The sequence below is a fragment of the Numida meleagris genome, chromosome 7 (assembly GCF_002078875.1).
Source record: "Numida meleagris isolate 19003 breed g44 Domestic line chromosome 7, NumMel1.0, whole genome shotgun sequence".
NCBI lineage: Eukaryota > Metazoa > Chordata > Aves > Galliformes > Numididae > Numida > Numida meleagris.
The window spans coordinates 6,283,141-6,298,492 of NC_034415.1; the positions used below are offsets into that span (position 1 = coordinate 6,283,141).

The 15,352-nt window shown below is 57.4% G+C and overlaps 1 protein-coding gene across 4 annotated transcripts in view; it reads right to left on the reverse strand.

Moving 5' to 3' along the window:
* Positions 1 to 15,352, reverse strand: part of CACNA1E (calcium voltage-gated channel subunit alpha1 E) — a 94,270-nt gene that overhangs the window by 68,661 nt on the left and 10,257 nt on the right. For 3 of the 4 annotated variants that reach the window (XM_021405099.1, XM_021405097.1, XM_021405101.1), the window contains exon 2: positions 5,071 to 5,494. In XM_021405099.1, coding sequence (XP_021260774.1) covers positions 5,071 to 5,468 — 398 coding nt within the window. In that variant the 5' untranslated portion in view covers positions 5,469 to 5,494. Of the gene's footprint in view, positions 1 to 5,070; positions 5,495 to 8,845; positions 8,960 to 15,352 lie in introns of those variants that run through there. The other variant, XM_021405098.1, reaches the window with a different exon arrangement.

Genomic DNA, 15,352 nt, shown 5'->3' on the forward strand with positions numbered 1-15,352 from the left:
GGTTAACCACTCCTGCCTGGGCAACCCTAGATCCCCAAGCATCCTCCCATTCCCACGGGGCATTCCCAAACGCCCAAATCCACCCGGTACCTAGGGGTGGGAGTGGGAAAAGCCAGAACCCCGCGGTGCTGCCCAGCCCGTAGGCACCTCGCTGCCTTTCTCCTGGCCCCACGAGCAGGTTTTCCCCTTACCTGGACACCCTGTACCCAGGCCCTGCCCTCCTCTCTGCTCTGCATTCGCTGCAGCAGAGCAGAGCGCGGGATGACCCCGCTGGGAGCCTCTCTCCCGTTCAGACGGTGCTAAAGGATGGGATATTTACGAGAAAGCAGCTCCTTAAGAGAAGATTGAAAGCAAAAGAAGTCCTGGCGGTGCCAAGAGCTGCAGGCTCCGCTTCCCAGGATGTTTATTGCCGCTCTCAGCTTGACCCTCACCCCAGCGCGCTGGGATCCGTGAGTCAGGGAGAAGCGTGGCTGATGCCTACATGATTCAACACGGCACGGGGACCCGGAGCCAGCTCTGTGCTGGGCTGGCTTGGCTTGCAAACGAAGGAAAGCCAAGAAGACGGGGCAGCAGGGTGCTGGGGCACGAAGGAGCCGGGCTCGCTGTCGCTTACAGCTGTAGGGCAACAGCGAAACGCAAACCACCTCCTCGCTTTCCCCCCCCCTCCCCATCAGCTCGCAGGAGGGGCTGGCAGCCCATTCCCCTGGCAGAGGCCGGAGCCCCCCAGGCTGCAGCGTGCGGCGCGGTGCGGGGATCGCGGAGCTCCGCTCCGGCATTGCCATCTAGCGGCTGCTGGCCGCTCCCCGCCCGCAGAGCGACGCGATGCGAGCACGAGGCGTCGGGCAGCGGGAGGAAAGCTGCGTGGAACTACAGGATCGTTACGGATGGGGAAGACCTCGAAGATCGTCCAAGTCCAACCCCAGCTCGTCCCGCCGCTGACCGCATCCCTCGTGCTGGGCACAGCTGCATCTCGGGGTCACATCCCTACTGCACGCCCTCCGCTTTGGCAGCTCTCCTCTTAGCAGCTTCTGGCTTCAAGTTTCACTTATATATATATATTTTAATAAGGCTTTAACTATGCAGAGAGGGGACAAAAAAATAGGATGAAATAAGAACCGTCTCCGTTGCTCTGGCCAAATTTCAAATTGGGTCTGGGTAGCTCTGACTCAGAAGCACGTTTCTAACCACGCAGGAATGGAAGTTTTTTTCCAGGAATGGATTCATTACCTGCAGGATTAGGAAGAAACATCTCTCCCATTGCCAGAGCCTGCCAAGCCCTGGATGCAGCCCCGGGGTCCAGGCTGGCATCTCCCAGAGGACACTGCTCACCCCCCATCCCCACCCCAGCGCTCCATCACCGTGTCCTAACCCTACCACGAGCATTTCCCTAAGAGCACCCAGCCCAGAGCATCCTCAGCCCTGCCTGTAAGAACATTTGACAGCTGACGAGCAAAACGCAGCACAAACACCTTGCACTGGTACAGCTTGGCACCAGTCCTGCTCGAGGTGCCTGAGGAGCACGAGTGCCCCCAAAACAACCTCTTATTTACCTCCTGAAGTCACCAAAGGGTACAAATACAAGACCAAGCCTTGAGGTTGGCTGTTCCCCACACTGTGCTGCAGTGGGACTGGAGCATCCCATCCATCAGAGCCACCAACGGAGGATGCTGCGTGTCCAACCACACAACTGCACGCTGAAAGAGTTAGAAGAGGTTTAAGGCCAGCCAAAAAAAAACCTCTGGTCCTGAGCACTTACGGGGATGCGGAAGCTGTGAGACACTTTAGGGGCTTGGTCTCACCCAGCCACCAGCAACCTGCTGCCGTGGGTCACGAGGTTTCGCAACTCAGCTGAAGAGCCCTGAAATAATTACTCATTAATAAATTGCCTGGAGTGTCCTGCTGTTTTATTTAGCCTGGCAAGTCGGGCTCTAATTGGCAATCACAGCTCCGACTGCTCCAGGCAGGCACACTGCAATCCCCACACCCAGAAAACCACTGCCCACCTGCTCCTGCCCTTCCATCAGGTCCAAAGGAATCCCCCACCCCATTTCCAGCCCCCAGGCCCCTCTGCATGACTCCTCCCCTTGGCCAAGGGCAGCCTGCATCAGCCAGCACCTGGCTGGCGTGAACTGCAAATGACCCCTTCCCAGCTTGGTCCAGTTTGGAGCATTACATTTCGAGAGAGGCTGGCTGGGGGGCGGGAGGAGGGAATCAGAGGGAAACAAATATTAAGGAGACTGAATATTTGGGAATGGCCATGCTGAGGGATGGGTGTGGGGAGCACGGGGAGCTAGGAGAAGGAGGGAGGGAGGAAGGGAGGAACTCCCTCCTGCCCCCATAAAGGCAGGTGTGTGCTGGGCTCCTTGTGCCCAGGGAACATCCTTGAATCCCATCCTCCCATCAAGCAAAACACCACGAGTGGGATGGCTGAGGAGCCTCCTGCAAAGCATGGAATCATAGAATATCCCAGGTTAGAAGGGACCATGGAGCCCAACTCCTGGCTGCACACAGAAATCAGACCATCAGCAGCCCAGCCATGCATGAGACTGGGCCAGAAAACACAGCTCCATCCCTAAAACAACAAAGCCAAACAGGGCAGCTTTGATAAAATCCCACTGTCGGGATAGGAGCCAGGAGAAGGTGGAGCTGCCGGTGCCCTCCAGCAGCAAACACCTCCTGCACTGGGAAGGATGAGCTGAAGGACTGTCACCCACACGAGGGAGCTGAACATGGACAGAAAGCAGAATGGCATTCATTTGTACGCTGCTACGTGGAAGTGCAGTTCCGTGCGAGAACAGGCGAGGCTTCGCAGCGCTGCCTGCACGCACTCCGACAGGGAATTCCTCCAGGGTGTGCCCAAAGCCAAGCTCCCAGCGCTGCGGGGAGGATGCAGCGACGTTGCCAGGACACGGGGTTCATCCCGGGTCAGAGAACAGCCCCCTGCCCCGCTGTGTGCCCATAGAGGCTGGGGGAGGACACCCCTGGGAGGGATGCGGCGCTCATCTGCTGCTGGAGGCCGAATTACCATAATGAGAGCCATATGGCATTGCCCCAGGCAATGAGACAGCGCATCCACGGCTCATTCTGCTGCCTGCACTGCTGCTCTTGCGGGGTAAAACAGGCAAGGAGAGTCATCCCGAAGCCATCCCAATGCACCTCAAGTCATTCTACAGCCGCTGGTGCCCCAGGTGTGCCCTCACCCCTCCATCACCGCAGCCAATGAACCCCAGGTGGTGCCGAACAGCAGCAAGGGGCCCTTTGTCTCCTTCAGCAGCACCAAGGAAGGGGAAAAAAAGGGAAAAGAAGTGGGCTAGGTTGGTAATTTGGGATGCAGAGTGTGCATCTCAGATTGCCAAGACGTCAAGAGCCACTGAGAGCTGCTAGCAACGCCCTGTGCGTTTTCACAGCTTCTTCTGTTCTCTTGCTTGTCCCAGGGAAAACGCATGAACCCAGAGCTGCAGCAGTGGAGAACACCTCAGAGGTTCCACCTTTGCTTGCTTGAGACCAAACAGAGGGAAGAAGGACAGAGGACCAGGCTGGGGCTCTGGGAAATGAGATTTGGTGACTGCCTTGGGCTCACGTCCCTCATGACAGAGCAAAAGGGATGGGTGCACCGTAAATCATGGACTCATAGACTCGTAGAATCATAGAACCACAGGATGGTTGGGTCAGAAGGGACCTCAGAGCTCCCCAGCCCTCCCCTGCCATGGGCTGGCCGCCCTCCCCTAGCTCAGGCTGCCCAGGGCCCATCCTTGGCCTGGGGTAACTCCAGGGATGGGGCACCCACAGCTCTGGGCAGCCTCCCAGAGCCACTTCAGCAGCACGTGGCACGCTCTGCTTCTGCTCTCTGCCTCAATTTCCCCATAAAAATACAGGAACAACAGCATCTTATCCCTCCTATTCTTGTTCCATCCTATTAAGGGGGAAAGCACGCTGCCCTCATCTATTTTCTACTGCCAAAAGGCATCAGAGGTGAAGGCACGGGAGAGATGGCCAAGCAGAAAGGCCACTTTCCAGGTGCTGACAGCTGACCCATGCCCAGCAGCTCTCCAGATCACAGAATCTTAGAATCATTAAGATTGGAAAAGACCACTAAGATCACCAAGGCCAACCCCAGCCCAACCCCACCACTGTCCCTCAGTGCCACATCTCCACGGTTCTGTAACAGCTCCGGGGACGGTGACCCCACCATTCCCTGGGCAGCCTGCGCCGGTGCCTCACCGTTCATTTAGAGAAGAAATTTTTGCTAATATCCAACCTGAGATGCCGAGCCAGATCTTGCAGCTGACAGCCCCCAGAGCAACCCACCGCACGCCCCACTGAAAATTAAATCTCAGGCAAAGCGCATTGCTAGAAACAGAATTATAGATAAGGAAGTTGATTTGATTTTCCTTCTCCCCTACATGCCAGCCGTCTAGTTTTAGAGTGGAGCCACAGCGCCAGGGCACGTCCCCACGGTGGGGCCATGGATCCGTGATCCCCACATCCTCCTGCACGTTCCCATGGCACAAAACAAGGAGAGAACCCCCCAGGAGCCGGTGCGAGGGCAGATCCCGTGCCGAAGGGTTCCCCTCCCTGCGCTGTGATGGATCCGCAGCCATCCCCATCCAGGCGGTTAATTAGCGAGCAGCCGTTGCAGCAGCTCATGCCGCCAGCCGACAATTAACGAGGCCATCCCTCTGCTTCCTGCCTGCCCATGATTTATTCATCTAGCAGCTCCAGCAGGGTGCGGGGGATAACGAGGCAGCGCTCTCACGGAGCCCATATGTCGGCGGGTCAACTCCAACAGTGTCCAGCCAAACAGTGCCAGCCCCAGGAGAGGGCACAGCCAGGTGGCAGCGGGGGCAAGGCGCCATGCAGCAGCCCATCCCATGGTTCTGCCGAGCAGACACAAGTGGGAACACCCTACGATTTCAGTGCAGCACCGCATCACCGCTCCATCTCCCACACGCACACCAAAAAAACTCAAAGAAACCGCCCTGGAAGCTGAGCCCTGTGACACCGGCTGCTCCTTGGGGTGACACCGCTGTGACCGCCCCTCCCACCCTGACAGCCCCGTCCCCTACTTACTCCCACTCCTTCCTCCGTGCCTGCGGCGTGCTCTGCATCTTGTGTGCCTCGTGTGCCTTGATGATGTCCCTCTGCTCGATCAGCCCTCCCCGACGGCGCTTGATGACATCGGGGCTGATGGGGACATAGGCACCGAGCCCCAGGTCCAAGGCGCTGCCGCTGTCACCGTCGGCATCCCGCGGCTGGCAGAGGGCATCGAAGCTGGCGGCGCGTGAGACCAGCACCTCGGCCAGGCTCTGGGGCTCCAGCAAGTTGCAGGACTGGGTGCTGTGCATCAGGGCAAGTCGGTGCTCGCGCCACATCTCCTCCTCGGGCAGGGTCAGAGCGTAGTGGGGGGATGCGGCCGGCTCAGCCGCCCTGCCCGGGGCACTGACGGAGCACGTGCCGAGTCCGAGCATCCTGGGAGCGGGCACAGCTCATCACTCTGCAGGGCACAAAGACAGCGGGGGCTCAGAAGCATTCAACCCCACAGTTCCCTCCCTTCCTCCCCGAGAATCCATGCAAGTCCCATTTCTCCTGGGGAAAAACACAGCAGGGTCACCCACACTGGGTTGGGACCCAACTCCTAAGCGACTTCAGGTTGTATCCAACCTAGGATATTCCTAACATAGGAAGTGTTAGGAAACATTTTTTCTCAGAGAGTGGTGCTGCACTGGCACAGGCTGCCCACGGAGTGGTGAAGTCACCATCCCTGGAGGTGTTACGGAGCCGTGGAGATGTGGCACTGAGGGACGTGGTCAGCGGTGCGGATGGGCTGGGGTTGGGCTTGGGGATCTCAGAGGTCTTTTCCAGCCTTAATGATTCTATGATTCTCACGTTGCTTTCCCCATTTATGCTCCTAGTCAGGATGCTCTGGTTTATCACTGCCGCTCCACAGCCCCACTTACTTCCAGGGCATCTCTTTGGGTATCGAGAGGGAATGAGGGCAGGCGGCTTTCTTGCATACAGCAGAACATGCCAGGGCTGCAGCAGAGCCAGCCCCAAATGAGAAGGATGCAAGCAGAGGCCCCATGCTTCCTTAATCCATGCACACAATGAGCTCAAGGGATGCGTTCTGTGCCCTGGCCACTCCTGAGGCTTGGAGGCGAGTGAAAAGATCAAGCAGAGCCATCGAATTAAACACCGAGGAAGTCGGAGGAAATAAATAGAAATAATTAGCTGTGCCTTCGCCTCGCAAACAGGGCTCGTGCTGCCAGGGGAACAAGCCCCGTTCCCTTCGGAGAAGTGACAAGCAGAGACGGGAGGATGCCAGAACATTTTGTTAAGGCGAGCTGACGAGGCTGCGTGCTAACGAGGACGCGGCGCCGAGCATCTGACAGCCGGCACCCGCAGGAACGTGGCCCCTGCTCGAGCCCGAAACAAACCAACTTTATTTTGACACAGAATCAGCTCATGGGAAAAGCGATGTGCCTGTTCACACGGCTTCTGCTGTGTCATTGCAGCCCTGCCTCCCACCAACCCCGAGCCTGTGGCAAGCCAACATGTGGTTGGCTCTGAAAATGGGGAAATCCCCCAGCAACTTGCCGTGGGTGAGTTAAAATGGGATGCAAACACCTGGAAACCAAAGAGAGATGCTCGCTGATCCCTGACCAAGGCGCAGAGGAGGGGTCCCGCAGCAGGGCTGAACCAGCCGTGGTCCCATCGCCCAAACAGTACCAGGAGAAAATCAGTTAATGACGGTTAGTAATTAAAAAAGCCAAAGGAAACGGCGTGGGCAGGGAGATTATCAGCACTGCTTGGGGGAGCCGTGTGTCAAGCTACTGCAATCAGTTCCCCGGGAGATTTGGGGAGAGGAAAGAAGAGAAATTAGAAGAAATTAGAAGAGAAATTAGCTGGCGTTCCTGAGGATGAACAGCCCAGATCCTTTGTGCTCCCTCAATACCAGGCGCTCCTGCTGCCTAGCGCGAGGCCTTGTGTTCTGTGGCATGTACCAATTACCAGAAAATCAAGATTAGAGCAAAGTTTTGGGGAAAAGCGATGAGAGTTGGAGGGTTTAATGCCTGCCACTAAAACAGAGGAGTCATCAAGGTAGAACCACGGCCCTGCACACCACGCTGAGTCACCAGCTGGTGCCCAGCTGCAAGCCAGGGTCTCAGTGCATGGGGACACATGGGGACATGGACCAAGAGGTGGGGACAGCAGGCCTGCACTGTGCCTGGCAAGCCAGCGGGGTTGCCAGACACTCAGGCAACTTGCTGCCAGACAGCTTGGCCCAGTCATAGAATCATTCAGGTTGGAAAGACCACTCAGATCCCCAAGTCCAACCCCAACCCACCCCCACCACTGCCCACGTCCCTCAGTGCCACCTCTCCACGGTTCTGTGACGCCTCCAGGCACAGTGACCCCACCACCTCCCTGGGCAGCCTGTGGCAGTGCCTCACCGCTCTTCATTCAAGGTTTCATCCCAAACTTCTCACCCAGGTTAAGGCAGCAGCAGGGCGCACAGGCTCTGCAGGTTGTAGGCTCTCACACCACGCTTCACTTTTCTCGTCGTGACCGATTAATTACACAACAACAGCAGCGAGTTCCTAGCAGTGCTGATGACCTCCACTGAGGACATTCCTTTTTGGGGTTTCTCAGTGCGTGTGTTTGCATTGCAATGGCAGCAATCAAGCCTTCAGCCAAGTAACTGCCTCTCGCCTTAATAACTGCACTCAGAGCCCAAGGAGCTCCGTGAATCCTTTGCAACCTTCCCCCACACCTGCTTGTGTTTAAGCAGCAATGCCATCGCATCTCCCCTTTGAGCGACTTCCCATCCCACCTCGTGGGCAAGCAGAGGGAAGGGAGGGTGACAGGAGGAGCGTGCAGCAGCAGACAGCAACCAGGAGACACCTCGGGGCCCAGCGAGCCCACGGTGGGGTGGTGGCAGCCCTGGGTGTCCCCAAAGCAGCACTGCTCCCAGGGACTCCACTTGAAGGACATCACAGCACAGAATCATCTCATCTCTCCATCGAGGGCAGCTCTTCCACAACCCCGCTCTCATGGATACAAGCATGCATCAAGGCAAGAAGCTCCTGCAGAGGCAGGGGAATGCAGGGACAGCAAGGTGTCCCAGTGTGCAGGAGGGAATCGGGCAGGGACAAGCTATGGGGCGCGGAGAGGTGAGCAGTGATCCGTGGGCAGTGATTTGTGGGCAGCAGCGCTGGGAGCAGCGTGCAGGCAGCCAGAGAGCGTGCCCTGAAGAGTTTGCTTCCCAAAGAAGGGCACAGATGGGATTCCTCAGGATAACTTCCAGCTGCAAGCAGCGGGCAGGCATCCAGGAACAGAAGAAGCAGAGAGCGGGTCGCAGCCCCACCTCCCCATAGCTCCCCTAGCAGGGAGGTTGACCTGGTGACCTGAGACTGCTGGTATCAAGGCAAAGAGCTCCGTGTGACACCAGGGTCCCCACCACCCTCCTCTGAACACAGGAGAGGGAGAGAGGAGCTGCCAGCACGAGCCAGGGCGCGTTCGGAGTTGCTGCGCAACAGGAAAGGAAGGATTTGGAAAATAAATAGAGCGGTCTCCCAGGAGCACTGCTGGCAGGGCACAGCTCCCTGCAGCACCTGGAGCAGATGGGAACATGGGCACAGAGAGTGCTTAAAGTAAATGGAGGGGAGAGCAAGGAGGCGTGAAGCCTGCACTCTACGGCTTCCCTGGTAAGCTCTGGCTTACATAAAGCTGTGCAGTGGGGCCGGGGAGGACGGGCACACAGACTGGGGGAGGAAAGCATCCCGTGAGGTAGAACCCCCCCACTGCCAACAAACCCGACAACAGAAGTAACAAACAAGGGCTTAACCTGGCAAAACCAAGGAGGAGAAGTTCTCGCTTCCCGCGGCGCCTTCGCCAAGGTGACTCACGCGCCACAACGTGTGTCACCGCTTAACGGAGCCGCAAAGGCAATTAAACCGTCACGCAAGCATCACATTCACGGCACACGGAGTCACAGCACCCCTGAGAGGTTAAAACAATGGGATGCGTTAGAGGTGAGCAACGGGAGGCTTCATTCTTTGGCTTTTAGTCTTCCTATCATCGCTGAAAAGGTCTCGTTGTTTGTGCAAAGGGCTCTTGCACCCACTGCACGGTGAGGAAGCAAAGGGAATGGAGAAGGTGAGACCAGCCCAGTGCCAGCACCGGTGGCTTGCTCCCATGGGAAGCAGGCAATGCTGACTCCGACAGCCTCCCTCCCTCCCTCCCTTTGCCTGCTCGCTCCTTCCTAAATAGTTTATAAGCATAGATTTTCCCATGCCACTCGTGCTGGCTGCCAGCAGGCTTCAGCACACTGCTTGCTTACAGCCAGGTGAGTAATTAGGCAACTCCTTCCCCAGTGCCTTGCTTAAGCCTGCCCCAGTAACCCTGCAGAAGGCCACTGTTCCAGGTCCTGGATACACCAGGTGTGTCCCTGGGCACATTGCCACACTCTTCCCCTCCGCAGGCAACCAAGGGGACAAGGGAATGCTCCATGCTCCCAACCCATAGAGCTCCCAGAGGTGCAGTGCTGGGGTGTTTTACCCATTTGCATCTTGGCTGTGAGACGCCAAGGGTCCTTCAACACAGCAGTGCACAATCTCCAGCTGGGAATCCAAGCCCTGAGCCATTCCAATTGCAACCAGGCTGTTGGGGTACCCATGCGCACCCACACCCTGCTGCCCCTCCTCGCTAGTGGCTGTTTTCCACCGTATTTTGCAGACCAAAAAAAAAAAAAAGTTTAAAAAAAAAAAAAATCTCCCCAGAAATTTCACACCGACGCTTGTCAGCACCAGCAAATCAAAAAAATAAATTAAATTAAGCTGCCAACTTTAGCCCAGGGAGGTGGTGGGGTCACCATCCTCAAAGGCGTTACAGCACCACGGAGATGTGGCACTGAGGGCCGTGGTCAGTGGTGGGGATGGGTTGGGGTTGGACCCAATGACCCTAGAGATCTTCCCCAGCCTTAATGATCCTATGCACAGCCCAGTCCCAATGGGGTCTGACCAGGGATGCCGCACGCTCAGTTATGAGCTCAGGGTGCACTCCACACCCTGGGAATTTTGCCAGGGGGATAAACCAGGATGGCTCCGAAAAGCCCCGTGATGAGGACTGCGGTGCCTGTGCCGCCTGCTTGAAGCGGCTAACGGAGTGCATCCATCTCCAGCCTGCTACTTCCATCTGCCAGCAAAAAAGAAAAAAACGTCCAACACCAGAGCAGCAGTGATGGATTTCTGAAGCTGCTGTAGCGAGGAAAAAAAACCCGTAGTAGAGAAATCTTCGTGCCATCTCCCAGAAACTCCTCACTCTGTGAATGCCAAATTATTAAATCAAAAGGAAGGAGGGAAAAAAAAAAAAAAACAACAACACCCTTTCCATAGCAGATTGCTGTTGTGTTTCCTTTCAAGAGTACAACAGTATCTGTGTTCCCAAAGAACAACACTACCCATGTTCCCAAAGAACAACACTACCCATGCTCCCAAAGAACAACACTACCCATGCTCCCAAGGAACAACACTACCCATGCTCCCAAGGAACAACACTACCCATGCTCCCAAAGAATACTATCCATGTTCCCAAAGAAGAGCACTAACCATGATCCCAAAGCAGAGCACTATCCATGCTCCCAACTTGGAGCACTACCCATGCTCCCAATGAACACTATCCTTGCTCCCAACATAGAGCACTACCCACATTCCCAAAGAGCAACACCATCTATTTTTCATGCGTCGATGCTCCACATTTAGCACTCATTTGGGTTATTTAAGGTCTGGAGGAACACCAGCACTTTTGGGTGCAGGACCATGGGTGCTCCCCATCAGATCCTGCACCAGCGCCCACCCCCACTAGGAGCGATGCTGGATAACAACCCCAACCAACACAGAGCCTGGGGTCTGCAGGGGGAAGCTGGGGGAATCAGCTTCCAAAACCCACAAAAACAGGACAACACGAGTCCCTTCCTGCCCGCCTCTCTCTTGTTCATTCGTCCCAAAAAGTTTTGCAGAGCATAGGCAGACCTGAAAAACTGAATGCCAAAATGCAAAAACGTAAATGATCATTTTTACATATTTCTCCTGCCTGGTGCGATGCTTCCAGCTCCTTAGCTGGAGGGGAGGTAGCATGCTTGGCAAAGAGATCTCTCTTTCCTTTTAAAGGAGTTCTCCGGGGCTGAGACCAAAAAATAAAAGGGAGAAAATGGGCCAAAAGCAAGGCAAAAATATTCACAAAGCAACACGATTATTAGCAAGAGCATAGGAGGGGGCAGTGGCCATCCCTGCAGAAGGGCATCTGTGTTTTCCAAGAACTCAGCACCACCTGGAGCAGAGCCTCCTGACCCCAGCACCCACCCTGCAGCTCCAGGAGCTGTGTTTCCCTTATTCTGCTCTCCCCTAACCTCAAAAAGGCCTCAGACAGGGCTCCGTGCCATACCCACTCCGCAGCCCATGGAGGCACAGGGATGTCACCCACGTCCCCAGCTCCAGCGCCAGCCGAGCACTACGGCTGACGAGAGCAGGAGAAAAGAGATACTGCACGCAGGAGAGCTCCGAAATTAAAAACGGAGAGAGCGGCCTTCGGGGAAGAAGCCTGGGTAATGAAAGCATTAATTCAGAGCTCTGTTTCTCCTCCAGCTGCCCAGAAGCCCTAAGGACGGGTGGACGGCGGCCGCCCCGCATCGCCGCTGGGAGCACCGCGGTGACAGCCAGCTCTCAGCACGCCACAATAAATGTGGGGTCCCGGTGACAGCACCGAGGGCGGCACTCCCTCCCACCCAGCAGCACATGCCAGGCATGCGGGGCGGTGGCAGACAGCACTGGGAAAAGCGGGGAGAGGAGGGAGGTGGCACGCGGAGCAAGCGGGAGCGCCTGATCCCAGCCGGCAGACGCGCTCCGTTTCAGTTTTGATTTTTTTATGTCACATCCACCAGAGCAACAACACCACCCGGTGGGTTTTGGTTTTGGTTTGGTTTTTCTTTTTTAACCACGCCTTGCAGCCCCAAATCCTTCACACGTTCAGCTCGCTCCTCCAACACGCAGCGCTCGGTGTTGGCTAAGCTTCTGCCCTCTCCGCACCCCTCGCTCCCTTTTTCCCTTTGTTATGCCTGGTGCAAAGCTGCCCTGCTGCGCACCAGTAGACCCTTCCTTCGTGGATGTGGTGCCTGTGGGCTCTGTGCCATAGATCTGCACACCCCCCGGGGGGGTTTTCTCCTTCCTCCCTCGGTTTGGCACCCACGGCATCGCTCGGATATAGGACTCTGAACACCCAGCAAGGAGAAAGGGAAGGGAGAAAGACACAGAAGGATTTACAAATCCACAGAGAGATGGGATCCCCATGAGCCAGCACCAGGCCCTGGGGAACCTGCAGACCCAGGCTCTAGAAACAGCCCCCGGTGCCAGGGACACACTGTGCACACAGCCCACAGCACCGGGCTCAGCATCGGTGGGGATGTGCTTTGCAAATAGATCTATTTCTTTTCTTTTCAACGTTGCTTCATAAGGAGCTGATCAACCTGCAAACACAGCCATCTGATGTGGGAGAAATGAAGCTGGGGGGGGGGACCCAGTGAGGGGAAAAATCCCCACGCTGAATGGGAACAACTCACCACCACCGCTTCCCTAGGTTCCATCTGCAAAAATCGCATGGACAGAAAAAGGAGCCCCCCCACGAGCCCCCCATGCCGCCAGGCTGATCCAGCACACGGAGCGGGAGGAAGAGTCACCCAAACTGTTGCTCAGTTAATGACGGTAATTAGCCGCAGTCTTGAGTGACTCCCATTCGTTCCAGCCTGCCGTTCCCCAGCGCACGCGAGCGCAATTAGAACTCACTGCGTGGCAAAGTTGGACGCGGCTGAGGACCCCCGGGGGGCTCACTGCTCGCAGGACGTGGCTTGAAGCGGAGCAATCAGCCCTGCCCGGAGGCTTTGGAGAGCGTGGGGTTGGATCTGTGCCCCCAGTGCAACACGGAGCTGGGGCTCTGCGATGGAGCCTTGTGCATGCACTCCAGGCTGGGAATGCAACAACGGGGCTGCTGGCAGGGGGAAGCTGCACTCGCCTCAGGGCTGGCTTGGTGCTGACAGCAGGCACCAGCCCTCAGCAGGCTGAGGATCCACGTGGGACACCTGAGATTGGATTGGAAGGGGTGTGATCCGGGACACGGTGCAGGAGAAATGGTCCCTCCTGAGCCCAACACGTAGCACAGGACAAGGCTCGAGGGGTTCCCTTTGACCACAGCGCGTTGCTCCCTGCCCAGCCTGATCCAGCGCTCGGAAACCTTTTCCCTGCTTTGACATCCCTGAGATGCTCCGGCAGCGGGGAGCAGGAAGGAAGGAGGGGATGGCGGTGGGGAGCCAGCCCAGGAGAGAGGGAGGAGCAGGAAGGGGGTTTGTGGGAGCACCAAGAAAAGCAGCACAAGAGGGATGCAGCACCGGGAAGCCTGTCGGGGTGGTTAATTAAAAAGCATCATCCCCGAGGTTCAAACAGCCACCTCCGGGCCGAGGGGCAGCACCCAGCAGGGCAGCAAAGAGCATCGCAGCCCCCACCCAGGGCCACCATCTGCTACCAGCAGCACAGGGAGAGGAGCAGCCCAGCAGGGCCAGATTTCTCCTCTCTCCCAGCTGTTGTACACCAGCAGGATGGGGAGAGGGAAGAGCACCGGGATGGGTTTCCAACCCTCAGCTACACAGGTTGTAGGCAGGGTGCAGCTGACCCTGCGTGCATTACCCCAGTCCTACCCATACCCCTCAGAGGACGGCACTTCCCCAGCCTCCAGCCATCCACCTCAGGCCACGAGCATCCTTGCTGCCATCTGCATCCTAGCCCAACTGCAGTACACACAACACCCAGCTGAAGCTTTATGGGGTCACCGTGTGCAGTGGCATTGGTAGCGGTGCCGGGGCAGAGAGGGGATTGTTTTCTCTCTCCAGCTGTCACTAAAGCCATCAGCGTGGCTGTGTGTGAGTGATTCACAGCCGTGTATGAACAGCCAGTGACTCAGTGCTGGATGCAGTGGGTGGGCGCATTGACTCAACGCGCCGCGGAGGGGTCCTGGGGGGGGTCGGGCAGCGCCGGCCGGGAGCTCCCCCACGTGCTCAGACCTCAGCATCCCCAGCGGCACCGAGCGGAGGTTCTGTCTGCACTTCAGCTCCAGCCCACCTGACATAGGTGCTGAGGTGCAGCAGGATGGGCAACACTCAGCATCCCAACTGGAGATGGGTTTATGCCACCCCGTGTGATAGCCGAGGGGACCCCTGGGGGCTCAAGGTTCATCCCAAAGTGCTGGGAACAAACTTTCTGGGAGCTCCAGGATTTGCAAGCTCAGCCAGACAGACACAGATCTCAGCGCCACGGGACACCCCACAACTACCTTCTGTACCTCCCAAACCCTGAGACATGCAGCAAATGATCCGCAGCCCACCCAGAAAGCCACAGTGCAGTGAGACTCCAAAAACACCACCCGAGGGACCCCAGCCCTTGGTCCCCCACAGCCCGCTGTGCGCCACACATACTCTTGGAGGAGGGGGAACTGAAAGGACTCCCTCCAAAAGACATTGCCATTTGGATGGCACTCAGTCTCCAATCATTCAATGGGTGGCGACGCTGCCTGGGCCCTGCCAAAGATGCCAGCAGCAGAGAAGGCTGCGTGTGCACGGCTCACCCCGCTGACAGCACCTTGCATATCTCCATGCCTCATCCACCAAGCAGCACGAGCCGGGAGCATCACCGTATCCTACAGCATCCTGAGCCCAGAGTTCCCCATCCGTGGCACGGCCCGACAGCAGTCGGGATGCGATCACTCACCAAGGGTCCATGGGGCGAGCAGAGGTGTCAGGGCACGAGGTGAGATGCGGCTGCCTGGAGTGTCCCCCCCCAGCCAGGCAGAGAGCTGCCAGCACCCAAACTCGCACTGTGCAACTCAGAGCAGCCAGAGCTCTGCGGGAGCATGGCAACGCGGCACCTCGCTTTTGGGGACCGCTGCTCAGCACTGCCACCAGCACCTCCTGGGGGGGGAGGCGGGGAGGGCAATGAGAGACAGCAGGGCCCGCTGGGGAGATGAGTCCTGGGGTCCCAGTGTGGGCGGCAGACCTCACCTATGGGGAGGTATTGGGGTTGGATTTTTGCCCCAAGCTGGTGCATCTCCTCCCCCCCCCCCCCTCCCCGGGTGCAGGGTGGGTTCGGGTGCATGGGGTCAAATGAAGGGGCTGGGACCCCTGCATCAATCTCAGTTGCTCAGCACATAGCAGGGGGCCAGGACAGGCAGATGCCCCCCCAGCGCGGCAGCCCCCGAGGTGGGGGGTGGGGGGGGCAAAGCAGCGATCCCCATGCCAGCCACCTTAAACACACGG